This window comes from Mus pahari, chromosome 11 (genome assembly GCF_900095145.1).
Source record: "Mus pahari chromosome 11, PAHARI_EIJ_v1.1, whole genome shotgun sequence".
Classification (NCBI taxonomy): Eukaryota; Metazoa; Chordata; class Mammalia; order Rodentia; family Muridae; genus Mus; species Mus pahari.
This window is the reverse complement of record NC_034600.1, coordinates 56,046,485-56,074,232: the sequence shown is the minus strand read 5'-3', so window position 1 is coordinate 56,074,232 and position 27,748 is coordinate 56,046,485. Positions and strand designations below refer to the sequence as shown.

Here is a 27,748-nt window from a genome sequence, read left to right as displayed (position 1 = left end):
CCTCCTCCCTCTTTCCTCCCTCCCTCCACCTTCCCTTCTCTCTCCCCCTGGGGACCCCATGGTCTTGGTGAGGACAGAATGACATTGCTCCTGCCCCTGGGACAGGGCGAGTATACTTGGGCCTCCACAAGTGTCCATGGCTGCCAAGAGCATAAGGCTTGTTTGTACACTGTTTTCAGGGTTCTTCAAGGAATGTCCTTCCAGTTAAGGTTAATGACTTCATGGTAATTAGAGACAGCAGAAGTCCAGAAGATGAAGGTGTGGCTAATGTGTCAGCAAAATGGTAAAAGCCGGGATCTTCAGGACAGCCCTTAATATATATATTATTTGAAATGGATATAATTTTTCAATTATGCAAAAAATGTAAGGATGCAATATCAATTGTATTAGGGACTTCATGGATCTAAAGGAATAGAGGCAGCTGCACTATGAACTGGCTTGGCAGAAAGATACAAAGTCAGGCAGATACAAATGCAGGCCAATTCCTGAGTTCAAGGTCAGCCTGGGACAGAGGTAACTCAAGCAGATATCCTGTTGTTGCCCTGTGTCATGGAGAACCTGCAGCTTTAGATCTAGACCAACATGTGAAGGTGAGCTCTCCAGCACTGCCCTGTGTGGCTTACCCAGCACCTCAGCTGGCAAGGGGCAAGGCCAGATCTCCCACTTTCATGACCTCTGGGCCAGCTCATTCATACCAGTTCCCCAGAGTGCCACAGCCAGTGGGGGACAAGGCAAGTCTGCTCAGCCCTTGGACCTCAATATGGTCTCAGGGGGGCAACCTCGACAAGGATTGTCTGCATGGTCTTCAGTGATAATGTGAGCCACAGACATCTATGCAGACCCCTGCTGCTGCATGACCATGGACCCAGACATGGCCCTCAGTGGCAGCACAGGCTGGGACTTCACCATGGCCTCTGGTGGCAGGGCTAACCATTTAAATCAGACTACTTCTCTCCACCCTGGAGTCATCAGTTCTGCCTCTCTTCATGATGCTCAAACTGTCTCCTTCTCTTTCTCTTCTGTCTTAGTCAGGGTTTGTAACCCTGCACAAACCATCATGACCAAGAAGCAAGTTGGGGAGGAAAGGGTTTATTCGGCTTACACTTCCACATTGCTGTTCATCACCAAAGGACCTCACTCGGGGTAGGAACTTGGAGGCAAGAGCTGATGCAGAGGCCGTGGAGAGATGCTTTTTACTGGCCTGCTTCCCCTGGCTTGTTCAGCTTACTTTGTTATAGAACCCAGGACTACAAGCCCAGGGATGGCACCACCCACTAGGGGACCTCCCACCTTTGATCACTAATTGAGAATCTCATAGAGATTCATGGATCTCAAGGAGGCATTTCCTCAAGGGAGGTTCCTTTCTCTGTGATAACTCCAGCTTATGTCAANTTGACATACAAAACCAGCCAATACATCCCCCATCTCTCCACTACATACTCGCATATCACAGTGGCTCCACTGCGGGAAGGCACTTGGCTGGTGGACCTCTGGGTGTCTTGAGCCACCTGAAGCTTGTGGAGACGAACTGGTTTCCAGATGTGCTCCACTTCCCCTTGCTACATAGCGTGGAAAGAGGCTGCCCTCTGGGTGTCTATAGCCTACACATTCATGTCACATGTCGGCAGGCTGGCTTCTCAGTACAAGTTTGTCCTTTCAGTCACTCTGATAGGGTCTCAGGTTTAGCAAATGGCTCAAGCTGAGGTCAGAGGTAACAGCTTAAAAGCATCTCTCCTTCTGACAGTCTAGGCCCAATGCTTGCTCTAAGACCTATTCTATAGTGTCCTCCTTATATCTGCTACTGGTTTCTTCCTCTCTCTTTCCCTTCCCTCCCCCCTAGTAAAATACCACAGACTGGATAATTTACAAAGAAATAAATTTATTTCCTAGAGTTCTAGAGGATGGAAGGTCAAGAGCAATGTGCTAAAGTTCAGTGACTGTTATTTCAGTGTGGTGCTATGAACTCTATATTCTTCAGAAGTCTATTCTTTATTCTTTTCTATTAATACCAGGGTGAAAATTAAGTACTACTCTTCATGTTTGTGATGTAACATATTTGAAAAATATGTCTAAGTTATCATTGTCTCAGGGTCTCTATGGCTGTGAGAAAAACACCATGGCCAAAGCAATGGGGGGAAAAAATTGTCTTTTCACCCACAGCACAGCCCATCGCTGAGGGAAGTCAGGGCAGAAATTAAAACAGGGCAGGAACCTGGAGATGGAAACTGATGCAGAGGCCATGACGGAGTGTTGCTTTGGCTTGCTCTTTATGGCTTGCTCAGCCTACTTTCATATGACACCTAGGACCACCAGTCCAAGGATGGCGCTGCCCAGAGTACCAACCATCAATCAAGAAAATGCACCACGACCTTGCTCATGGGCCAATCAAGTGAATGCATTTTCTCAACTGAGCTTCCTTCTTCTAAACAGACTCTAGCTTGTGTTAACTGGACACAAAACTTGCCAGCACAGTCACCATTATAAAATATCTACTTCATAACTTTATTTTATTTTTATTATTTTTTTAATTCATTCAACTGGGCTGAGGACTGCTAATGCAAGGACAGGAAGTAATGTCTAAGGAGTATATAGGGCCTGGAGCACACTGTGGAAGGAGTCACTCCATTTTCAAGACCACAAAAATCAACCCTACATTTATTCACCCTTAAGAAGAGAGGCAATGAGTATCTATCTCCTTAAGTCTTGTGCCGTGCACCTCCCTTGTCTCACCTTGGTCTTCATCCTGCACTCAACATGCTTATTGAATATCTAGCCTGTGCTACCCAGTAGCAATGTAGGAAACACTCGGTGACCTTTGCATTCTTAGGGAAAGTTTCAACTCTGCAGTTTGAACTACAACTGATTTTGTTGACACTGGAAACTTGATTCACCGTCACTCCGTGTACCTCTCTTCCTTTCATATAATAGGGTAGAGATGGGGGCTCATATCTATAACACCTTATTACACTAATATCATAGAGCTGCTACACCAATGTCCACAACTGCCTGACTCCAGGGTACTGTAGCATGATTTGTATTGCTTGTTTAATCCGTTGATGGTCAGATCTTCTGAAGTTTGCACCCAAAGTATTCTTGTTTGACATAACTGTATGGCAAATACTTATTCCCACAGTGACTTTATTTAAGCTGATTCTAGATATTGATGGAGATTCTGGGTAAAACAGCTATACAGACTGTGAGACAGGGGTGGGTTGGGTACTGCTCCTTTATAAACCTCTTCTCTAAACAGAATGTTACACATTGGCCTCTTTAAGATTTTTGACCATGGGAGAGAAAGAAGTCTGCGCAGCATGCCATTTGAGGGCTCCTGTGACTTACACTTGAAGTGAAAATCCAGACTTCGTCAAACACAGAGGTTGCACTCAGATCCTGTCCCAGTGAGCTCCTTTGGGACTGCCAGGCAGTGTTGAGGAAGCCTGAGCAGAACGTTCTCATTGTTGTTCCTCCACCATCTCTCTCTTTCCTCCTGGACTGGCTTCGAGTCTCAGGGGTTTTGATCAGAACATAGCTTGCAACCTATTCTGCATCTAATCAGCCTGACAGATGAAAACTCTTAAAGAAACAAAGTGAGAATATATGTAACTTTTATCCAAGGTGAACATAAACCTCGACAGATTTGTACACAAGCCAGTAAACCAATTAATGGAGCCTAGAGAAAGGAAAAACAAAACAAATGTTTCCAAACTCCCTGGTTTCAACGCTATGCTAACGTGAACCAGAAGGCAACATTTTTCCAGAGGAAAAATTGAAGATTAGGTCTCAGGCAGTGGTTTCAAATCCACTTCAAGGACAAAGATTTTCCTCAACATTTTTAAATGCAGGAAGAGCCACAGCCCCAGTTAGCATGTATGCCTTTGTGGCCATTACTCACCTAAAACACTAAGTCACTTGTGCAATTGTGTATAGTGTTTCTCTGGGAACCATCTGTCTATAAAAGATTCAATATAGAGACATTCACACATCAAATGAGTTTTTTTGTACCCATAATGGATACTTCCAGAAAATGGAAAATTATTAATAGATAGAGATCGAATGTCATCATACAACATTTTAGAGGTTGGTATATCTGGACGGATTGCTGGCATAACACTATTCACAGCAGAGAGTAAGACATTGAACTCCCTCAATGTATAAAAGTCTAGAAGCAGTCTGATCAATCACTGTCGTCCCAAGATACTAGTCACTTCTATACTCAAAGTGCTCTAAAAGTCCATAATAGTAGAAGCAACATCAGTAACTACTTCCACACTCCAAGCAACAGGAACGCTCAAGGGACATTGACCATCTAAGTCAAGCCCCTCATAAGTGCCTTCCAGAAAAATCCATGTAACTTCTACTATGGACTGAAAATCCTGATTTGGGGCTGAGCACTTCACCCCAACTCCCACACCAAGTTTCTGTTCATCAAAAGGAGCCTTTGGGATTGAACTGGCTGCCTACAGTTTCTGCCACTGCTGGCAGAAGAAGCAATTCTTTCAGAAAATGAGACTACTGCAGCTCTTAGAAGAACTCATTCCTCAGCACTGTCTTCAACAGTGGTTCTCAACCTCTGGGTCCCGACCCCCCCCCCAGAGGGTCACATATCAAATATCCTGTATATCAGATATTTGAATTACTATGCATAACAGTATGAAATTTACAATTATGAAGTAGCAACGGGATAACAGTGAGAGCATTAGGAAGGACAGCATTTAGAACCACTGGTCTATAATCTGAGAATTGTACAGGCATGGGGAGGACCTATTTGGTGATGACTAAATTCAGAATTTACCACAGCAATGACCTCACACTTTCCAACCACTGTTTTTTCAAACCATATGCTGTTCCATGTTCTAAAGCTGAGATTTTGATAGTGAATAACATGTTCACAATTTGTACTTAAAGAATCCATAAGAAATTTGTTTCTTTTTGGTGATGACTAAATTCAGAATTTACCACAGCAATGACCTCACACTTTCCAACCACTGTTTTTTCAAACCATATGCTGTTCCATGTTCTAAAGCTGAGATTTTGATAGTGAATAACATGTTCACAATTTGTACTTAAAGAATCCATAAGAAATTTGTTTCAGCTTGGAAGCTGCTGGTTTGTCAATGAACTGATCTAAGATAGATGACTTCCCCAGAATAGTTGAGCTAATCTTAAGAAACTGCCCATCGTCATAAATTTTATTGCCTCTATTGTTCTTGCAAGACAATGGGTCCCGGGAACTAACTGCCATTTTTACTATTGTAAATATTGTTTGCTGGCTGGAGATAACTGAGACATCTGTAGAATGTCTGTTGTAAAAGTTAGGCACTGTAGGATGTGAGCTAATTTGACCCCCAAAAGCCTTGTAACTTTGTGTGTGTGTGTTTTCTTCTATAAACCATGTGTTAATAATATTATGTCCGAGTCATACTCTGAGCATCTTGAGTTTCTAGCATGTTCCTGGACAGTATCCATGGTCTTGCCTGGTATTTCATAAAGCCTCTTACTCCTTAAAATGTATTCATGGTCGTGGTGAATCTCTGATCAACCCATAACAAGATACTCTGGGTTCACACAAACATAACCAAAAATGATTTTCACCCAAGAACAGACAATGCTTGGACACCAAATCTGACCCTTCACCTATTTCTGTCATTGAGGATTTATTGGAAGGCAGTGTACAAACCTGTTTATACAGGACCTATGCCTACCTTCCTGCCGGGCCTTCAAAGATAAAGAGTTGCATCAAAGACTTTATGACACAAAGCCTGGAGTGGTTTTTGTTGGGTTTATGAAGAAAGATTTGTAAAAGACAAAAATAAGAGCAACAGGAAACATGATTTAGCATTTAAAAACTATATCAAGGTCACCTGCTATCGACAAAACTGTTTTGCAGATAATTCTCAACCAGTCTATTAGAAACAGGGTTGTTCTCTTGTTTCGTTTTAATTCTAATCTGAGGCCAGTGAGGTGGCTGCATGGGTAAAGCTGCTTGCCACCAAGACTGGCAACCTAAATTCAATCTGGGACTCACATGGTAAAGAAAAAAAAGACAGTCCTAACAAGTGTTCCTTTGTGTTCCACAAGCATGCCAAGACACTCATCATGTTCCCAACTGAAATAAATTAGTGGAAGAAGAGGAGGAGGAGGAGGAGGAGGAGGAGGAGGAAAAGGAGAGGAGTTTTTGGTACAAAGTATATCCTGATACTAAATCTTAGCATTTTCAATATACAGTTATATATAGTAGTGGAAACATAGTTAACCCCATTTTACAAAATAAGAAAATTAATGTTCAAGGGTTTGAGAGCAAGACAAGACTTTAACTATAGTCACATACACATTATCACATTTTAAAAAATACCGTTTTGTCAACAAGGAACCCTTGTAGTCTCCACAGAATGTTAGCATATAAACTCTAAGACCAAAAATTTGAACAAAGCATGCCTAGCCAATCAGGTAATGCCATAGGCTCCTGGAGGAGACTGGCCTTCCTCTTGACAGCCAGTGGCGTGTAGCCACGGAGGGAACATTTCCCAAGGGAGTGACACACTGCCACCTCCTCCCCCAACTGAGGACTGCCCTGCTCTCAGAGCACACCTTCTAAGTCACACTGCTTAGGAAAGTTTATTCGATTGCCTTTCACTTGTGCAAAATATAAAAGATGGGGAACAAGCATCCTCAGACTAGAAGGAGAACTAGATGCTGGGTGCCTAAAACACCCGAGAAAACCTTCCCAGGCTATCAGGAATAAAGTGACTCTCAAGGGAATACCAAAAACATCCTGTGGCATTTCACATAGTCACCGGGCAATTTACAATGATCCCGTCATTGAGTACCTGCTTGTCTCTGCAACACAGAAAACTGCCTCTCTAAATTCTCTTAATTATTTTATATGTAGACACACGTACGTACACATTTGCCTGTCAGCTCAGAATAAAAAACAATAAAACCTTTATTTAAAAATGTCAGTAGAATATAGTTTTAGTTTTTAAAAATTAAAGGGATAAAAGAAATTATCGAGGTCAAAAGTTTCAGCGAGGGAGACAGAGAGAGATGGATGGATGCTGGGAGAAGAAATGAGATGCAAGAGATTCGTCAGAAGACAAGGTGGTGAACAGACAGTCCAGAGCTGAGCAGAGAGGTAGAACCACATGGTGGGCTACAGTACCAGGATTAGTTGGGTTAAGCTAGATAGCTGGCTAGGAGGCTGCTCTAGCTAGAAGGCTGAAGCTTTAAAAAATTAAAAAGCCTCTATGTCATTATTTATGCCACTGGTGGGTCTGGGAAAATACCACTATCTGGTGCCATCCCTGGGCCAATGGTCCTGGGTTTTATAAAAAAGCAGGTTGAGCAAGCCATGATGAACAAGCCCGTAAGCAGCACCCCTCCGTGGTAGTGGCATGATCACCTTGGCAGCAACCAACCACTGTCTAATTGAAGATCTGCCTGTTCAACAAAAGGAAAATAATTCCTGACACTGGAAGCCTAACCAACTATCCAGGGCTGGTGATGTCATGGATCTTGGAGGAGTACCAACAACCACCACCTCACTAAGCCAGCACAATCCCTAACAACACACTAAATATTTGTCCTTGCACCCTACCCACAAGTCAGCACAGTCTGTATGCCTCGTGAAGGAAACTCTTCTTGGCAACAGACAGAAGAAAGCAACCAATCAAAATGCGGAGTTGTGAGGCACGGTCCCAGTGGATGTATCTATATGACACAACTCCTGTACCTAAGGCGCAGAGACCATTGCAAAAGAGGAGACTGGGAGAGGAACACAGATAGACATAGCAACAATTAATGGAAAATAAAGGCCATGAATTTGAAAGCGAGCAAGGAGAGATATATGGGAATGTTTTGAAGGAAGAAAGGATAGGGAGAAATGATATAATCTTTTTGTCTTTGTATGTAAAGTCACATTTCAGGAACATCTCTCCTTGGCCGAGAGAAATTACTACCCATCCTTCACTTTGGTGAGACCTCCCACAATCGCTGTTCCCACTCTGAAACATTTTGTGATGCACTATGAATCTCTCTGTCCAACACGAGATAGCGTCCGCATTGCACTACATGTCCATATAGGTTGTAAAGTCCTTGGAGCAAAAACTAGACCCTCCATTTTTCCTTATTCTTATATATCAGCCCTTAATATAATGCTGTAGTATTAAACTGGAATAGATTTGGTACTGGTTGGACTGAAAATGGTCCCCATGGGTTAATAGGGAGTGGCACTATTAGGAGGTGTGGCCTTGTTGGAGGGAATGTGTCACTGGGGTTGGGTTATGGGGTTTCAGATGCTAAATTCGGGCCTAGTGTGTCTCTTTTCCTGCTGCCTGCAGATCTGGATGGAGAACTCTCAAGTCCCCCTCCAGTAACGTGTTGGCCTGTGCTTCTCCACGCTTCTCACCATGATGACAATGGACTAACCCTCTGAACTGTAAGCCAAGCCCAGATCAAAGTTTTCTTTTATAAGAGGGACCATGGTCATGGTGTCTCTTCACTGAAAGAGCTTTGACTATAACTATCATCTGTTCACATAAGAAAAAAAAAACAAGTTAATTGAAATTTGCTTTTCCATATATGAAGCTATTAATAAGCTAAGGAGCTTTTTTGTGGTAGCAAGGTGTTTGAGAGGGAGAAATAAAGATAAGAGGTCTGAAAAGAACTTGCTACCTAGAATAATGAAGTTACATTCCAGACGGATAGAAGGGGTTTACATTCCTTAAGGTCCTTCTCACCTTATTATTACTAAAAATCAAGTCTCTGTTTTGTAACTGTCATGTCAACACTTTTCCGCAAAGCTTCTAGTTTTTGCCAATGTGCTTGTGGGAAATTTCTGAAGAAACCTAGGTTAAGAGCTACAGGCGCTCCATTGCTAACAGAGGAGAAATAAATCATTCTAGAAGCATGGTATCCCAATGAAAAACATGAGCTATCCAAACTGAAATCTGTATCCTGTTTGCCTACTATGATGAAGGATCGTTTTTAAACCATGTTTTCTTCATCCCTCTGTACATCATTGACTTCATGTGCCTTTTACATTCCCTGGCAGCATAAGAAGTAGTAGTGCCAGGATGAGTCAAAATTGCTTCATCCCCACAGAGATCACACTCATACCCTCCTTTCTCCTTTCTTTCTGTTAAGGGTAAGAACCTATGCCTTCATATCACAAATTTGACCATTCCCTTGACCACTGTCACCATAGAAACCATTACTAAAATGATACTGACTTAATAGAACTGAAAGAGAAAGATGTCTCAGTTGCTGGTCTGGATAAGAGACATAAAGCATGCTTTTATTCATAATCCTTCCAAAGGTTCACTAAGATGCTTAAAATTGTGGACACACTCCACAGTACTGTGGTCCTGTAGTCTCTTCTGCATAATAGTGTACATAAGATGGCACACTCAAAGCTAGCATAATATTTGTGTTTATATACAAAATTCTACCTATATTAGTGCAATAAACACATGAGCAATTTTAAACAAAGCAAAGAGGGTATATGGGAAGGATTGGAGAGGCTAAGGGATGAGGGCATAAAACAGTTATAATCTCAAAGAAATGGTTTTGTTTTATTTTTTAATCGTAAGAAAAAAGAGCTATGGTCAATCGATGGCTGCTGAGACAGGGAGAATCCATTTTCAATAGGGAGGACTTTCTGGATAACTTATACCACATGAAGCAGTCAGTCCTACACACGTGTATTTATTGGCATCACTAAATAAGCTCACTTAGTGGTGTGTGTGTGTGTGTGTGTGTGTGTGTGCGCGCGCGCGTGCGCATGTGAAACAGAGAGAAGGGGAGAGGAGAGAGAATTAAAGAAGAGGCCATGAATTTGAAGAGTGGGAAGTGGATATTAAATAGAGTACTAATGTACACAATTCTCAAGTAACCACAAAAAAAAAAAAAAAACTAAATTAAAAACTCTAATTTTTATCCTGAATCTGTCATCCATTCACAGGATGTGGTATAATCAGTACAAACTTACCTCACAGAATAAATAGGAATAATGCTAAATCTGTTGATCACTTTGTGAGTTGGAGACAGAATTCTAAGCTCTGTTTCATCTGTGGACATTGGGATAGTTACTGCAAAATCATCAAAGAAACTTTTCATCCCATAACCCAGCAAAGAGGCAGCACTCTGAGAGTGTTATTTCTTTTGCCTTTGCTAAATGAAATTGATTTTTGTCTAAGCATCTATTCCTAGAGTCTAGAACTGGGGAATAGCTGTGTTCTCTGTGCACTGAGTCTAGGGATGGCTTCCTCAGGACATGAATTCTCACCGACTTTAAACTTTTCTTTTTAGATAAGAGATCCTCATCTTAAAATGAAACAAAAAAAAGGTGACCGTTTAATAAAATAAATGAAAGCATTTAATTACCTGAAATGCTAGTCTGTAGCCACAGGCTGCTTCAAGGCGAAACCCCGGGACTCCTGCACCTGGGGACTCTAATCTCCTCCCATGGTCCTGTGTCTCCCTCTTACCTGTCTTCCACTGCTGTCCCAGCCTTTCAAGGCTTTCAGTTCTAATTGGATGGCCTGGGAACGCTGAAGCAAAGTCATGCTCTGATTGGCTCAGCTCGTTGTCATTCATATGCTGGTTCTGCCTAGTCTCAAGTTTACACTCCTCGTTACCTAGGAAATCCCAGTGCCCGTGAAAGCCCAAGCTGTTTGTTCTGGAAGAAATGGTTGGAGGAAGTTCTATTGGCAGTTGTTTGGTTTCTAAAACAGCATCGAAACTGGTATCCTACGTTTTAAAAGGAAATGCTTGATAAATTGCCTTCTTTGCTTCAGGCGGCTCCCTCCGGACTCTACAAGGCTGAACTCCCTGGTGGCTTATTGCCAGGTGAACCAGGAAACCACAACCCTGAGGAGCAAGCAGCAGCAATTATAGGCAATGCCCTCGTTTTTATTCTACATGCACACACTGAGAAGACGCCTTTTCCCACGGTGTTTTGGCTTCTGTAACTTTACCCTTTATTCTCCATTCGCTCCACACTTGTTCTTAGCAAATGTTTGCCAGAGCAAAAGCAGCCTTGGTGTTTGCTTCGGGAGGGAATTATCTAAGCCACATTTTCTACAATGAGTATCTGTAACCTACCACACTCCCACTCCCAGGCTCCATCTACCCTGGATTCAAACAAAGAACTAGGAACAGAAATTTCTAGAAAGGCCTCTGGTCCACTTTCTGTTACACATTTTACTCAGACAAGTGTGGTAGTTGATTTTTAATAACATTCAAATGAACAGTATAGTTCCTGAAATTTGACATAAACATCAAATGAGAAGATTTATTCAACATTAACAATCACCAGCTCCAAAGCTCTCCCCTTTGTCTCTTTCCAGGTCCCCTTCCAGTAGGGCATGGTATTTAACAAATTAAGGGACAGTACAGATTTGAGCGGGGATTGCGTATGCTTCTCACTTCCAGATTCATGCCTCTGGGTCTTGTTTTGGTCCGATTTAGTTTAAGGTGGGCTGTGTAATCATTGGATTGGAATCATCCATTGGAGCCTGGTGAGGTCATCAGTGGATACATAGATGAAGACAATTCATCATGCTCCTCTCCCAGGATGTATCATGAGCCAATAGTTTGGCCCTGAGCAGAAGAAAGGATGGGCCTAGAAGTTGGATGTGATTCGGGTGAGTGAAGTCAGGTAGACAGAACACTCTGGACTAGAGTGCAGAAAATGGGTTCTTCAAATCACAGTTTCCCAAGGCACCATAGTTCCTCCTCATGGGAAATCGTATTTAGAGATTGGAATATGTTATCTAGGCCCACTCCTTGCTAATAAAAGACTGCTGGGTTTGATATATATATATATATATATATATATATATATATATATATATATATATATATATATTCAGATCTAGCGAATAAACAGGTTAACTGTGATTATAAAAATCTATTATCTGTACCTCTGTGTTGAGCTCTTCCTATCTTCATCAAATAAGAATATAAATTCTTGGTCAGCTCTTAAGCCCATACAGTAATGCTATTGCTCTTTTCAAACCCCATTTCTGATTCTCTTTTTAGTAGCTATGAAACCTTCTCAACATTACCAAATTATTTACTCATTTTCTCAATCCTATGCCGAGGTAATACATTCTCAAATGATAATCTACACCACTATGAAATACAGATAGTACATTGCAAGGTCATTTGTAATATATTTCTTTTCCATCTGAAAATTTAAAAACCAAATTAAACTCTCTCACCTGTCATAATAGATTTTCATTTTTATGTTTTTCATAGTTATTAAAATGCTGAAGAGAAGTATGCTCATTTCTATATATGTTTTATTTTTTAACATTCAACTCTTTTTTCTATTTTAATATGTTCTGTATATAAAATACTAGCACACCTACATATCCAGAGGCTGAGTGTAATCTGAACTGTAATATCCTCATCATACACTGCAAATGAACCCTCACAGCGTTTCCTCATGTGTATGTTTTATATAAACACATATTGTTCATCGTTTTTTAACTCCTACCATATTGAAAAAATAGGGCATTCTAAATTTATTGCTTCTTTTTGTATCTTTTTAGTTAACAACATTGAACTTCATTCTGTACCAAGTTATAAATCTCTGGTTTATTCCATTTTTTACATGGCTATTACTCCAATGAGTGGATAAACTGTAGTTTCTTTTATTTCCTGATTTTAATTTCTCAGATGTCAAGAAATAAATCTTCCATATCACAGTTTTATCAAAAATGGTTTCTCCCAAGTTTTCAACTGCCCATGCAATTGATTTCTCTCAAGAAAAAAAATATTTTTCATTCACACATTGCCATTGTCCGACAAAATGATTTATATTATACCCTGAGAGTGGCTGGTCCCATCCAATGGGAACAGTGCAATGCAGCAGAGCAGGCATTCTGAACTATGAGGAGAGCTTATGAGAAAAGAAAAGTATAGGAGTAAAAAGAACTTGTCAAATATGTGGGGGTTTTATCCCAAATGATAGGAGAAATAGCAATTGAAGAATGAGACCTCCCAGAGGAATGAAGAAGCTGTCAGAACACGGTGAGATGGCTCAACAGGTAAGAGCAATGACTGCCCTTCCAAAGGTCCTGAGTTCAAATCCCAGCAACCACATGGTGGCTCACAACATCCTTAACGAGATCTGATGCCCTCTTCTGGTGTGGACAGCTACAGTGTACTCACATATAATAATAATAAATGAAACTTTAAAAAAAAAAAAAAAAGAACGAAAGAAAGAAAGGAAGAAAAGAAAAGAAAACAAAAGAAATGTCCAGGAAAGGAAGATTTGTATTAGAGCAGAGGGAACCAGATAATGAGCAGTCACCAGGAAATCAGTGTATTATATAAGTATTATGAAAAAGACAGAAATACTGAGGACAACTGGAAGTCCACCATGGCCAGAGGAAACTGGAAGTTCCTTGTGCCAGGTGGGGAAAAGCCTTTAAGGAGTCAGAGTTCCCAATATCCTACCCCAGATCAAACTTAACATTAAGACTCCTTTTCCTTCCAGGTTCCACCCAGGAACTTTAGCAACAATCTCAACACTTTCTTAAATAGCCACAAGGTGCCTAGAGTGAGCCCCAACAGAAACAGCAGAACATCCAGCAAGTTCTGAACATGCCACGGCTGTTGAAATACATGGGGCTTGAGGTGTGCGCCTCCCCCGGTTTGTAGGATGTGATCAATCCAGCCCACTAGACGCTGGGTGGATGTCAAGGGGTGGGATCGCCTGATGGCTCTGGCAGCCATTGCTGCAGACTTGTACCTATGGGCAGATACAGAGAGAATGTGTTACCAATGTAATATACATACATGCACACATACATACATACGTACGTACGTACATACATACATACATACATACACATGAATTTTTTTTTTAAAGGACATACCCATAGGTCAGGATCGAACAAAATTTTTGGCATACCCTTGACACTACCTACCTGAGTTCCAATTAAACCTTTAATAAAATGCTAAAAATAAAATCCTTATACAAAAAGGATCTAAATTAACCCTTGAAGGGAATTTTTTAAAAAATGACTGTCTGGAAGGATTGCACTTATGGTGATGAAGGTGAGCTCACATTAAATACGTTGGAATATATGACAGGATGTACATCTGATGAAGTGATTAGGACATTGAAACCTGAGTATTTACTCCTGTTTGGTTGTGAAATCACTGTGCTAGGTGGGCAAGTGATGTGTGGGTCACCTGTTCATGTCTCACTTGTGCTAGATTTATGAAAGCTTCCTTTATAACAGACTTGTCTTGAGCCCTAGGAACAGAGTGGAAATGGCTTCTTCATGGTACATGCTTTCTAGGTGCTAGTGTGGAGCAGACAATAATGACACACCTGTCGGAGATGTTGCAAATCTTTCCAAGCGTCAAAGAGAAAGTGACATACAATGAGTGAATTCAAGGGTAGAAAAAAAAAATCCTAGCTAAGTATATGGTCTCCTAAGAGGAAGACATTTGAGAGACGGTCCTATTTGTAGCATCACAAGATCTTAGGAGGAGAGACCAACCATGTTAAGAATATGAAAAGGCCCTTGTAGTTTGAATGAGAATGACCCCCATAGGCTCATATATTTGAATGCTCATTTTCCAATTGGTGGTCTGTTTAGAAAGGATTAAGAGCTGTGACTTTGTTGGAGGAAGTTTGCCACAGAAGGTTTCAAAATGCTCTTTTTCTGCCTCCTACCTACAGGGCAGAATGTAAACTCTAGGCTACTGCTCAAGTACCATGCCCTCCTGACTGGGCCCGTAGCCCTAATCTCTGAAACTGTAAGCCAGCCCCCAGTTAAATGTTTTATTTTCTTTGTTGCCTTGATCATGGTACCTCTTGACAATAGATTAGTAACTGAGACAACCCTCTTCTGACTCAGTTGGAAGTCTGTAGGTATCTCATAAATAAGCTGAAAGATACTGTGTAGATAAGAAATCATCACACCACAGTAGGTAGAAACATACTCTCTACACCTCACTTAAAATTAGGATTAACAGCAAAGGAAAGGCAGGACCTTCAAGATTCACGCAGGTGTTTTAACACGGCCCACAAAATTCTGGTTTCACTGGAAAACAGACTACACAGATCCCTCTGTCGGGCCTGCCTTTAGCCTATGGGACCACAACCCAGAGAGCTGCATACCTCTTGTCTTCTATGACTTCTTTCATGGTGAGCGCAAATGACTCTGCCTTGAGCGTCTGGAGCTGAATAGAAACACCAAGGTTCTTTGCTTCTACTCGGACCATGTTTTCAGGTTGGTCTCCAAATAAGGGAATCCCCACCATAGGTACTCCATGCTGGATGGCCTCATTTAAACTGTTCATCCCCCCATGGGTGACAAACAGACGGATGCTAGGGTGAGCTGTTGCAAAAGAGAAAGATGGTCCAAGATTTCAGTATAAAAAGGTTCAGGTAACAGGTAAAACAGCAGAGCCAAGAAATACCAGTAGAAACTCAAAACTGCCTGAAAGGAATGTCACTTTCCTAAACCAGTGTGGTTTCCTAAGTGTATTCCAAAGCATAGTTCTTGCTCCTTGTCAAAGAATCTTCTTTCAGAAGCACAGGGAGACCATTCCAGAAAGCTACCACTAGTCAAAATGTATAGAACAGCTGACTGTGGGGTCTCTGGCTCTGACTGATATACCCACAATACATTTCCTGCACTTAAGGCTCCAGACACATCCCAGATAAGTGAATGGCAATATCCTAAGACCCAAGGAGTCAGGAAGTCCTTGTAACTTTGATAGGTAAATTACACCTTCAAAATCTCAACAGCGGGCTGGTGAGATGGCTCAGTGGGTAAGAGCACGACTGCTCTTCCGAAGGTCCTGAGTTCAAATCCCAGCATCTACATGGTGGCTCACAACCATCTGTAGATCTAATTTCCCTGTTCTGGAGCATCTGAAGATAGCTACAGTGTACTTACATGTAATAAATAATTAAAACATTTTTAAAAAAATCTCAACAGCACAGCTTTCTAACCTGAACAACAATAACCGCATCAATTGGCATCCCAGTATACATGAGAGGTCATGGACCCATCACTACATAAAGAGTCTGACAATGAACAGCTGAGAGAGGGAGAATTAGCTTCTCCACTACCCCAGGAATGAGCCCCTGATTGTTTTTATTCAAAAGCAAATGGTCAACACTAGAAACATATACTTGCAGGCAACACTGGCCAGACACAGCAAATTATGTTTATATGTTTACTTGTACATATATGTAGCTGGAACAATTAGAGAAGAGAAGGCTCTGTGAATTGAGGAGGAGGTAGGTGAGGGATGGTATATGGGCAGAGTAGATGAAGGGTGAGGAAAATAATCCAATTATATTTTAATTAAATGAAAAAATAGAAATTGAAAAAGGGGATATTCCAGATTGCAAAGTTCACTTGACTCATCACATAGATTCTGACTTTGGTCCAGAATCTGACTTCTCTGAACTGAGAAGCCAGGGACAGCTACAGAGGAGAGTGACAAAGACAGACATGTCCCCTGATCTTGCCCTCATCCATTTCCCCTGGCAATGATTTCTTTAGTTGTCTCATCCATGCTTTCTCTTGCTGTGCACATCTGCTTTCTCACTAACTGTATCCTCTGTGTATTGCCTCCTCTATTTGGAGAGAAGTTTTCAATATGGGCACAGTAGATTTTCACTTCTGAATTTACAGGGCTTCCCCATTGCTCCATGCTCAGAGCAAGCTAATAAATTATTGATGTTTATAAAGAATTCATCTCAGATGTCTTTCACATGGAATCTACTCGTGTTCCCTGGAAAGTAAGTCCTTCCCCTGTCATGTAGCTGCAGTTTTACTAAAGAGCATCTTTGTCCAAAATTCCCCAAATAATTTTCAGCCATAATCTTTTCGAAACTCTGATCCAGTCAGTATGGCAGTGGCAGGTCTTCACATGGCAGTACAGAAACAAGAACAAGGATTTGAGACATAAAGAACCCCCTTTTGCCCAATGACTCAAAGTCTCAGTATTATATCTGAGGTTATTTGGGTTAATATGCAGGTAAATTCCTGTGTCCTTAAATCCTGCAGACTTCAATAAGGAGATTTGCATTTTCAACCCTTGTAGACAAGTAATTTGTGTCTGAATGTTTGCACTCCGATTCATGCTAAGCTTATGCCATGCACATATTTATAGAGTCACTGCAAACCTACAAGCAGGGCTCAGGTCTAGGGTCAGGTTAAAATGACTATATTCAGCTTAGATACTGTTCAAGGAAGAAGTTTCTTTGGAGACTTGAGACCTTAGCTGAGTTGGGCAGGAAACAGAAATTGCTGCTATACCTGGTCTGAAGCAACCTGGCTCCCTGAGAACTCCATCTAGCTTCTTTCCTGCCTTCCGGAGACTTATCTTTATGAACAGAATCTTCCTCTGTGAATATCAGTGCCCAGGGAGACACTGGGTGAGTCCACAACACATGTAAATGGGAGTAAGATGGCAGAGCTGGGCAATCCTTACCCAACAGGTCATTCTGAGGAATCCAGTCCACTATTTTCACATTTGGGGCCAATCTGACATCTGTGGGCCAATGAGAATCCTTACATGTCCATAGCACCCCTTGAGGGAGGTAAGAAAAGGCACTGTTCATCTCCTTAATAATTTCCGTGGTCTGATGCATGGTTGCTATGGAGCCCAGGGCCACAAGGACAAAACCAGAGTCTTCAAACTGAGAGATAAAATTCTCCAAGTCCTAGAATAATCATAGAAAGAAGACAGCAAAGGAGGTGGTTTGTAAAGGCCAAGGCACTGTTGATGAGAAAGCAGGCCAGGTCCTGAATAAACCCATGCTTTAGGAGCTCGTGTTCTATATGATAAAATTATTTCACAGTCCCTGTGCAGCTGTGTCATGTCCATGCTTATGGTGTCTGGATTTATTAGGAGCCATTTTATGAGATTTACCAACATATTCTCACATAAACATATATTTTGGGTTTTCATTGTTTGATTGATTGATAGTTGATTGATTGATTGGTTGATTGATTGGAGCAGATTTTTCTATCATGTAGCCCTGACTGGCCTCAAACTCACAAATATCCATCTGCCTCTACCTCCTAAGTGCTGGGGTTAAAGATATGTGCTACCATGCCCAGTCTGACATATGTTTTTGAATGATTAAGAATGACTGGGGCAAAATCATGTATCTCACTCATGTGATGATGTCCTTATTACATAACATACCTGAAAAAGTTCAAGATCCTGAATGTCTATGTCTAACAATATTTATGCAATTGGGAGTTTGGACAGTTGAGGATGTCCTTCTTCACTAAAATCTTAACTAGGGCATCAGACTCGTCATCTCTTCCATTGAAGGTTATGTGTGGAATGGAGATTTGAGAATTTTCCGTGCAGACGTAGAGATGCTAGTGTTTTGGCTAATGCAATGGGAATTCTTGATGAAAAAAAAGAAGAGGAGTGGTTGATCTTCCTGAATATAAGTTGGAAATCCACAAATGATGTTAGTGTCATAGGAATTATGAGCAGGAGGGGGAGATCTTGTCAAATGTACCACTTGTCATATTTTTGCTTCAATATTCCATGATATTCTGATTTTACTGATTTTTTTAATATTTCACTTCCTGTTTTACTGTTTGAAGCCATGACATAAAAATAGAAACAGGGAAACGTCTCTATAGCACTGACCATCAGGGCTAACCTCAGCTTGGTGTGGTGTTGATGTATATTGTCCACACTGTTGGGTTCTTATTTAAGTGAAATTTGTACATTGCAAACATATGTATTATAAAGTAAAACTATACATTAATTTAGTATAGTCATTATGTTATCACTAGTCCTATATAATTTCTAAGCCTCTTATTGAGTAAGCATTCATTCTCCGTGCCTTCCTTTCCTGAGCCCTAAATACACCAATATAATTATTATGTCTCCATATTTGCATATTATTAAGACTATACACAAAAATGGAAATATGCATCATATGTCATTTTTGTCTTCCACTTTACTTTGTGTATAATTTTGAAGTTTATCCACATTATATTATATACCATCATACTTTTTGTACAAGAAAAATATTAACATTTATCAGGCAATTTTCATGTATCCATTGGTCAACATCTGATTTGATTCACTTTTGATCTCTGATGAATTACCCTTACAAGTAAATATATATACATAAGATTTCACTTGTTTTTTTTTAATTGTTTAAGACATGTTGTGAGGAGGAGACTGACTGGATATGGCAATTCTACATTTAGCAATTTGAGGCAACACTGAACTATTTTGAATATCAGTTGTATCAGTTTATATTTATTGTAGAAATATACATACCAAAATTTTTCACACAGTCAGTTTTCTATAATTTATTATCTTCTGGTTTTGTTTTCTAGGCTTAATATAAAGTAATAGTAACTTCATCAAATGTATTGGGAACTCTTCATTCCTGCAAAATTTCCTCAATTTTTTTTTCTTTTCTTTTCTTTTCTTTCTTTTCTTTTCTTTCTTTCTTTTTTTTTTTTTTTTTTTTTTTTTTTTTGTTTGTTTGTTTTGGTTTTCAAGCCAGGGTTTCTCTAAGTAGCTCTGGCTGTCCTGGAACTCACTCTGTAAACCAGGCTGGCCTCCAACTCAGAAATCCACCTGCCTCTGCCTCCCAAATGCTGGGATTAAAGGCATGCACCACCACTGCCCAGTTCTCAATGATTTAAAGTACAGGAATAAACCTTTACTTAAACGTTTCATTTAATTTAAAATTAATCTGCATAGCACTAGCCTAACTTTTATATACTAAAAATTTTTGTAATGACATAAGAAAAACAGGGAAGTTCAAAAACTGTGATAGACTGATGGTAGACTTCAAACATATATTTTATAATTGTCTTTAAAAGAATTGGTCTGAGTGAATGGTGCATTTATTGGTTCATAATGGAAACCAGTTTTTAAATGTCTAAAATTTTGAATTTAATTTTTAATTCATTTTCAGGCCAGCACCTTTAAAACAACTGATTAACCTAATCAGATATTTATTACTTATCTTTGTTAATACGAACCAATTTTATACAATTAGTTAATTGAGAACTAATGATTGGCATATTTTTTATTTATTGAATATAATTAAATATTCAATTTTATGCTTGCTGTACAACAATTATTTACTAATATGGCCTACTAACACCCCCTGTCAGATTTACTGGACATTTTGTCTTCCCATGGTTACTCCCCAGTGGATGGCTTCCTAGCCCCAGGGAGCTTTCGTTTCAACATTTGGCAGGCTGGTTGGTTCCTCACTAGTTCTATGATATCAGCTGTGATGCTGCCTCCCAGTCAGGTATACTTCCTTTCCCTGAACTCATCCCCTTTGGGTTTCTACATCACCTGATCATCCTCCCCAGTCCTCCCCGCTTCCCTTGCCATAGTCTATTAATTCAGCTTTCTATGTCTGTGGTTCTAACTCAGTGTCCTTTCAATTTCACTTTCTTTATGATTTTGGTTCACATTCTTTCTATAACTGATAAATTTATCCCCTCTCTTTTTGGCAAAATCCTGCCTCATTGTTTCTCAAATCCAATGGGTGTCCTTTAAAGCTGATCTCCATCCTCTGGATAGCTCAAATCCTACAGATTTGGGTGCCATGAGTTCCTTAAAATCCACCTTGCAGAAACCAAGTAAGTATTGTATTTCACATCTCTTATCAGAATAGATCATCTCCTATATTTTATTTTATCTTCTCTGAAAATTTAAAGAATGATTCATTCACTGTACTTTTTCAGGTTCAGAGTCAAATAATCCTTTTTAACTGTTTTCTCTTTGTATTTTTATATACAAAGATACTTATTAATTTAAAATTCACTGAACATCTATGAATTTTCTTTTTAATTTTTTTGTAAAGTTATCTTTTTACTTATCCATTTTACATCCTGCTCACTGCCCCCTCCTAGTCCCCCCTCCCACAATCCTTCTCCCCTCCCCCTCTCCTTCTCCTCTAAGCAGGTGGGGACCCTGGGCATCCCCCAACCCTGGCACTTCAAGTTTCTGAGAAGCTAGGTACTTTCTCTCCCACTGAGGGATTGGCCTATTTTTAATGAAAGATTTTGGATAATGATACAATCTACATTCTAGCTTCAGATTTTCTATTTGTTCTTGACTTAACTTTTGTGTACATACATACACACAAACATATATATATATATATATATATATATATATATATATATATATATATATATATAATTTGTACTTATTAATTTATCTATTCAACTAGGTCATATACCTTGATAAGATATCATGTTTGTAGAATTTGTTTGTAATTCTTATTGTTTAAAGTTGTAATGTGCAACTTTTGCCTTATAACTTAACTAATTCTTCTTTGTTATCTTTTAAAATTGTCCTGTGTAAATATTTGTCAATTCAAACTACATGAGCAGCATTGAAAGCTTACAATTATGAGCCCTAGTACCAAGGGCTCAATAGTCTAGAGACAGCAAACAACAAGCACAGTTCTTGGTGCCACTCCTGCTAAGTTCTGCCCAGCTATATCCGTTTTCAAAGAATTCTCTGTTCATTCTTTAAGTCCTCCAAGTTACCACTTATTGGACACCAGGACAGCTATCAATCAACAGTAACTAGCAAAGATGTTCCATCAAATCCAGGACTCCAGGGAAGCAAAAGAAGCACCGATTTTGTGCCATATAATTAGGTCCTTATCCTTGGAGTTGAGCAAGTTCCAGCACTGTAGTTTAAGAAGATGTGACCCTTGACTGTGTCCCCTGCTTCAACTTAGTTCTGTCAGGGGCTCATCTGGCAGGTAACTATTTCAACCTATGACCTAGAGGTCTCTGCGTGAGATCCAAACTGACAAATTACAATAAAAATGTCAACTTTAAATGAAGAGCTAATACTAACCATCTCAGAACCAGTGCATGGCAAAAGAGGATTCATCAATACCAGGGCCAAGCCAAGACTAATCGTTTATTTCCACAACCCAATAAAGTATGACTTACTTCAGACCCAGGATTTCTCTACTACCAAAACAATGAAGGCCTCTACATGAAACCCATACCAAGAGCTAAGGTTTAACTCACCTGTGGTATTGGCTTAACAGGCTTGTCCAGTAAACCTCCAACATAAATAGTATTGGGAAATAGGGGTCGAGCAAACTCTAAAGCAAAGTCAGAAGTAAGAAGCCACAGCTAGGCTTTCTGTAAAAGCTGAGACAAAACTGGCTGAGAGCCTTCTTCAAAATGCTCCTGGATGGTGCTGTCGAACTGAGAATGTATTTTCTTTTGTCTCATGGAGAAATTAATACTCATCAGAAAATTCTTTACTCTGCCCCAGAAGTCCATTTTGTCAGTCAGGAGAGAACCGTACATGGGAACGTAAGACAAGGGGCTTGGGAGTCCTAAGTCAATACTGTTAGCTGTTATAGGAAGAAAAACTACAAATGGTTTTCCAATCTTCTCAGCAACCAGGAAAGAACAGAGATCCACTGCGTCAAAATACAACAGGTCAAAGTTCTCACTCCTTAAGGAATCCATGATGTCATCTCTGCTTAGCAAGTGAGTGCATAAAGTCCCATAGTGCTCATATAGCTTTAAGATGTCTTGGAATTCCTGTCTGGAATAGGAAAGTATAAAAAATATGGTAGAAGTTGTTAATTTCACACTATTCTTTAGTATGCACCAGGACAATATTTTAGGTAACTATTGTAACCACATATCTACACTTAGTAATGATTATCTAAAACTCTGGTAATCTGTTCCTCATATTTCTACCCTCTAAAATGTTTCCATTTCCTCTCATTCCATTTTCCCCACTTATTAAATACCCCATCACCATCAATGTAAATATAGTTCCCTCTTCATTTGCTATTACTGACCATGACAGTTCAGAGTTCTCTGTAAAATTATTCAAGTATATGATTTTTCTCCTTAAACCACATTTATATAAGTTATCAAGTGACTGTATTATTTCCCCACAGATCTGTGTAATTTGAGACCATTTCCTCACTGATGATAGCAACTGTTTTTAAGCCCTGTGCATCTTACATTTTATCAATTACTTCACAGAAGGAACGTCCATAATATTAGAATTTTAAAAAAATCTGAGAAATAGAATTTTCTTCTTCCTATCCTACAAATTAAACCATTAAATATAAAAGAACTACAAGACTCATTTAAACTTTATTTTTATGTAAGAATGGATGCTGACATGCTGACATAACTATTCTTAATTTATAATGCTGCAGTTCTGAACACACCCAGTCATGACTCTTCCAGGAACTGTACTCTGAAACATTCTTGACATCATTCTCTGTATTGAAAAATTCCTTTTCTATAAACTAGAGAAATGGATGATAAAATTCCTGCACAGAGAGCGTAATAAAGTTTCTGCTATGTAGAGATCACAGATTCAAGATGGGATGAGAGGATGTGTATCTAAACAGTATGGTGCAGCATCTCACAACAAAAACCCTCACAAGGTCAGAACCTAGAATTACTTAGATCTCTGCCTCTTGTGCAGAGAACTTCAAGTCACAATGTGGACTTGGTGGTTTAAGTTCCTCACTCAGCTGGAGGTTGGCCATGTAGAGGTTTTAATCTTTAATAGACACAGTCTAATGGAAGGTGTTTGTGGGCCCTTCTTAAGTGATTAAGATAGTTCTCATGGCACCCCAAGTTACTTCTTGAGAAATTATTATCAAACAAGTAACCCTACCTCCTTGATGAGCACAAACATACATCTCACCATGGTGCTGCTCACCAACATTCTTACACTCTCAGTTGAACTCAGCTTATAGTGGTATCATTACCTTGAACTTCCTAAGCAATAGCCCAAATCAAAAATTATTTTTCTTACAAAATCACCATCTTCAGTTATTATGCCTTATTTCTCTGAAATAAGAAGTTGAAATTTCTATCTTAGATTCTTTGAATATATAACACATAAAAATTGTACATAAAGTCTTGTAAGAAAGACACAGATATAATCACTCTTCCTACAGATTCATCTTCATTAATAAAGACAACACAGATTGAATGATTGGTCATATTTTTCCATTCTTCTGTTGCCCTGCATCAATTTTTTAATCCCTCCATTCCATCATTCATAGAACCAATAGCATGTCCACATTCATCATCCAACATTTACACTTTAGCATTCCTTTTTGCCATCCATCTATCCATCCACCCACCCATCCATCCATCTACCCACCCCTCCACACACCCATCCATCCACCCACTCATCTACCCACCCATCTACACACCCATGTACCCACTCATCCACACACCCATCCACCCACCCACCCATCCACCCATCCACCCACCCACCCATCCAAACACCCACCCATCTATCCACCTATCCATCCATCCATCTGCCCATCCATCCACCCATCCACACACCCATCCACCCACCCACCCATCCATCAATCCACCAACCCATCCATCCACCTATCCACTCACCCATCCACACACCTATTCACCCACCCACCCATCCACCTATCCACCCACCCATCCATCCACCCATCTATCCATCCACCCATCTATCCACCTATCCATCCATCCACCCATCCACCCATCCATCCATCCACCCATCTACCCACCCATTCATCCATCATCCACCCATCCATCCATCATCCACCCACCCATCCACCCATCCATCCACCCACCCATCCATCTACCCATGAACCCATCCATCCACTCATCCATTCAAACATCCTTTTCTCTTGAACTCATTCATCTGTTTTTGTATGACTTTGTTCATGGCATTTTGGTTCAAAGATTTTATGCAAATTACCTGCCATGAAGGCCTTCTTTCACAATGAGCTCAAATTGTTTTTGAATTTTATTTCGTTGCTCTTCAGGTGGTGCCCAGTGAATTACCTGGTATGATTTTTTCTGTTTGTTTAAACCTGAAAAAAATACTGATTAGTTTAAAATGTGAATATATAATATATAACAGTATAAGGTTTTACATTATCATAATACAAAATAATTTATTTCATTAGCTTCATATTTATGAAAATTGGGATTTTAAAATACCACCCATCCACCCAAAAGGATGTTGTCCTTTTTCATTCATTTGACTACATAGTTAAGTAGTATTTATTGAGACTTTATAATGACTCATAAATTTACTATATTATAATTTGTGCATATTTTCACTTACCAACCTCTCCACCTATATAGATAAAAAACAGAGACATACTATGTAGAATACTAGTCAAGTCTGAGCACACAGTTAAGTAGTGTGGTTTGCATTCACATCTGTGATTCCAACGTTTCAGCTCTTTCTCCTTCCCCCACCCCTTAAAAATTCACTCTTGTAACTTAAAAATCTCAATAGAAAAGAGTTTAGGGTTTATTAATTTCTAATTACTTGACAGGGTATTTTACTCACTACAAAACTCTGAATGGCCTTGAATCACAGTTCACCTTCCAAAGATTCCTAAACACTGGAAGTAAATGAATTTCTACTTCATTTAGTACAAGCAGATTTTATTTATTCAAAATGTTCGTCATTACACTCTGAAACCTGCCTTATGACCATTTTAAAGTCCCGCTTCTCCTTTAAGTTTCAGTGTCTTGTCTAGAACACTAAAAAGGGCCCCAAATGCACTGCTTTAGGTATGATTTTAATTTCAAGGCAGTAAAGCCTAGCCAAGACAATAATCTTCACCTGAACTCCACTCAGGAACTTCAATAATTTGCATTTGGAGACAGAATGTGGCATTGGGTCATATAGTTTAGCTACGTGCTTCTTTGATCTCTCCAACTGAACCAGGCTTCTTAGTTGTAGTATTAACTATGTCTCACAGTATCAAGGACATTCGCCAGGCATATACAGTCGAGAAGTCCATTAGGCATATTCAATAATCACACACACACACACACACACACACACACACACACACACACACACACACATATAGTGGCTCACATATCAGGATGTCACACAGAAAAACAGAAGGCATGATATTTTCAAGGGGAAAATGATGTAATTCTGATCTCAAAAATTAATAAATTATTAAAATAATAAACAAAACATTGGGATTATGGATGACCTCTGGGTTGCTCATCTTTGTAGGTGAAGAAGTCATGTGACAAGTACTGAGTACTATTGCATGAAGTAAGTGAACTGGACATTAATGTTTTGGAAGCAAACAGTGGCATTTAATCAGTAAAACCAAGCTGGCATGATTACTATAATGGATAGTGAATTCAAAGTAGTATTTGCAGTAGTCTGAGTCATAGGGAACTAAGACATATACTAATTTATCATGACATTTTTCAAAGAGAAGTAAGTGAACAGGCTAATATACAGCTAATAGAACAATATATGTAAGATTTCCAAAATGCAGACACAGGGAATGGTGCAGAGACTGAGGGAATGGTGAACTAATAATTGACCCAGCTTGAGACCCATCCCATGGGCAAGGACCAATCTCTAATACTAGTAAATATACTCTGTTACACTTACAGACAGGACCATGTTGTCCTCTGAGATGCTCCACCTAGCAGCTGACTCAGACAGATTCAGACACCTACTCTTGTGGAAGAATAAGAGGAAGGATTTTGGGCTCTGAAGGGAATGGGAACTCCACGAGACCCACAGAGTCAAGTAACCTAGACCTTGGAGTTCTCAAGAGTCTGAACCACCAACCAAAGAACTTACAAGGGCTGGCTTAGGCCTCCCTGCTCATAGGTAGCAGAAGTGCAGCTTGGCCTTCATGTGAGTCCTGAACAACTGGAATGAAGGGCTATCCCAAAAACTGTTACATATAAGTGGGATATGTTCTACCAGCTGAGCTGACTTGTCTGGCCTCAGTGGGAGAGGAAGTGCCTAGCCCTGCAGAGACTTGAAGTGTCAGGATGGTGGGGGAGTTCAGGGGGAATACCCAGGAGCCTCCCACCAGCTCAGAGGAGAAAGGGAAAGAAGGGGAGCCAGGAGGGAGGTAGTGAGTAGGCTGTAAGGTGACTAAGTAAGAAAAATATACTAGGACATTTAAAATAACTGTAAGTCTCATTGACAATCAAGATTAAAAGTTATACCTGATATGCCTATGATGTTTATGAATGTGAGGGCACCTTTTATTTGTGTTATGCTTTCCTATCATAGTTTGATAACTATTAATTGAATTTGCTTTAGTTTTCCTCTATCAGATAAAATAAATGTTATTGCTTGTGAGGGAAGAAAGAGTTCCAAGTACAGAAATCAAATAAATAACTATAATCACCAAATCAGAGACACCAATTAATTTGTAGTCACAGAGTCCTTGGATAAGGTAAAACAAAGTTTTTGAGGAAAAGATTACACAACTCAGAGCTGTGAAGTGCTAACCGGCCTATCGTCTTCCTCCTAAAAGCCTACAAGTTTTATTTACAAATGGGGGGGGGGGAGGAAACAATTATATCCTTTACTCAACATTAGCTCTAGACACACTGAATGGTCTAAAACTCTAACTGTGGTCTCTTATCCAGAGTAGAAGTTGGTAGCTCATGAATAATTGGAAGAATTCTAGTTGCAGTCCAGCTCACACTAACTTTATCATGACCCAAACTGGAGCTGAGACAACCAGCATTGGCATATTCTGTAGGTTGGATCCCCCAACTGTAGACCACCGAACTAACCGCTATTTATTTTTCCCCACAAAAGGGAGAGGGAGAGGAGGAGTAGTGGGAAGAGGAAGGACAAGAACAAGAACAAGAACAAGAACAAGAACAAGAACAAGAACAAGAACAAGAACAAGAACAAGAACAAGAACAAGAACAAGAACAAGAACAAG

The 27,748-nt window shown here is 39.9% G+C and overlaps 2 protein-coding genes across 2 annotated transcripts in view; both read right to left on the bottom strand.

Annotated features, from left to right (window-relative positions):
- Positions 1-10,640, bottom strand: part of Capsl (calcyphosine like) — a 23,197-nt gene extending 12,557 nt beyond the window's left edge. Inside the window, exon 1 of the mRNA XM_021208740.2 lies at positions 10,381-10,640. Coding sequence (XP_021064399.2) covers positions 10,381-10,593 — 213 coding nt within the window. The 5' untranslated portion in view covers positions 10,594-10,640. The remainder of the gene's footprint in view (positions 1-10,380) is intronic.
- Positions 10,641-13,208: 2,568 nt separating this feature from the next.
- The window catches only part of LOC110328899 (UDP-glucuronosyltransferase 3A2-like), a 15,097-nt gene continuing 557 nt past the window's right edge, over positions 13,209-27,748 (bottom strand). Inside the window, 5 exon segments of the mRNA XM_029544079.1 lie at positions 13,209-13,759; positions 15,143-15,362; positions 17,476-17,707; positions 22,050-22,581; positions 24,760-24,874. Coding sequence (XP_029399939.1) covers positions 13,483-13,759; positions 15,143-15,362; positions 17,476-17,707; positions 22,050-22,581; positions 24,760-24,874 — 1,376 coding nt within the window. The 3' untranslated portion in view covers positions 13,209-13,482.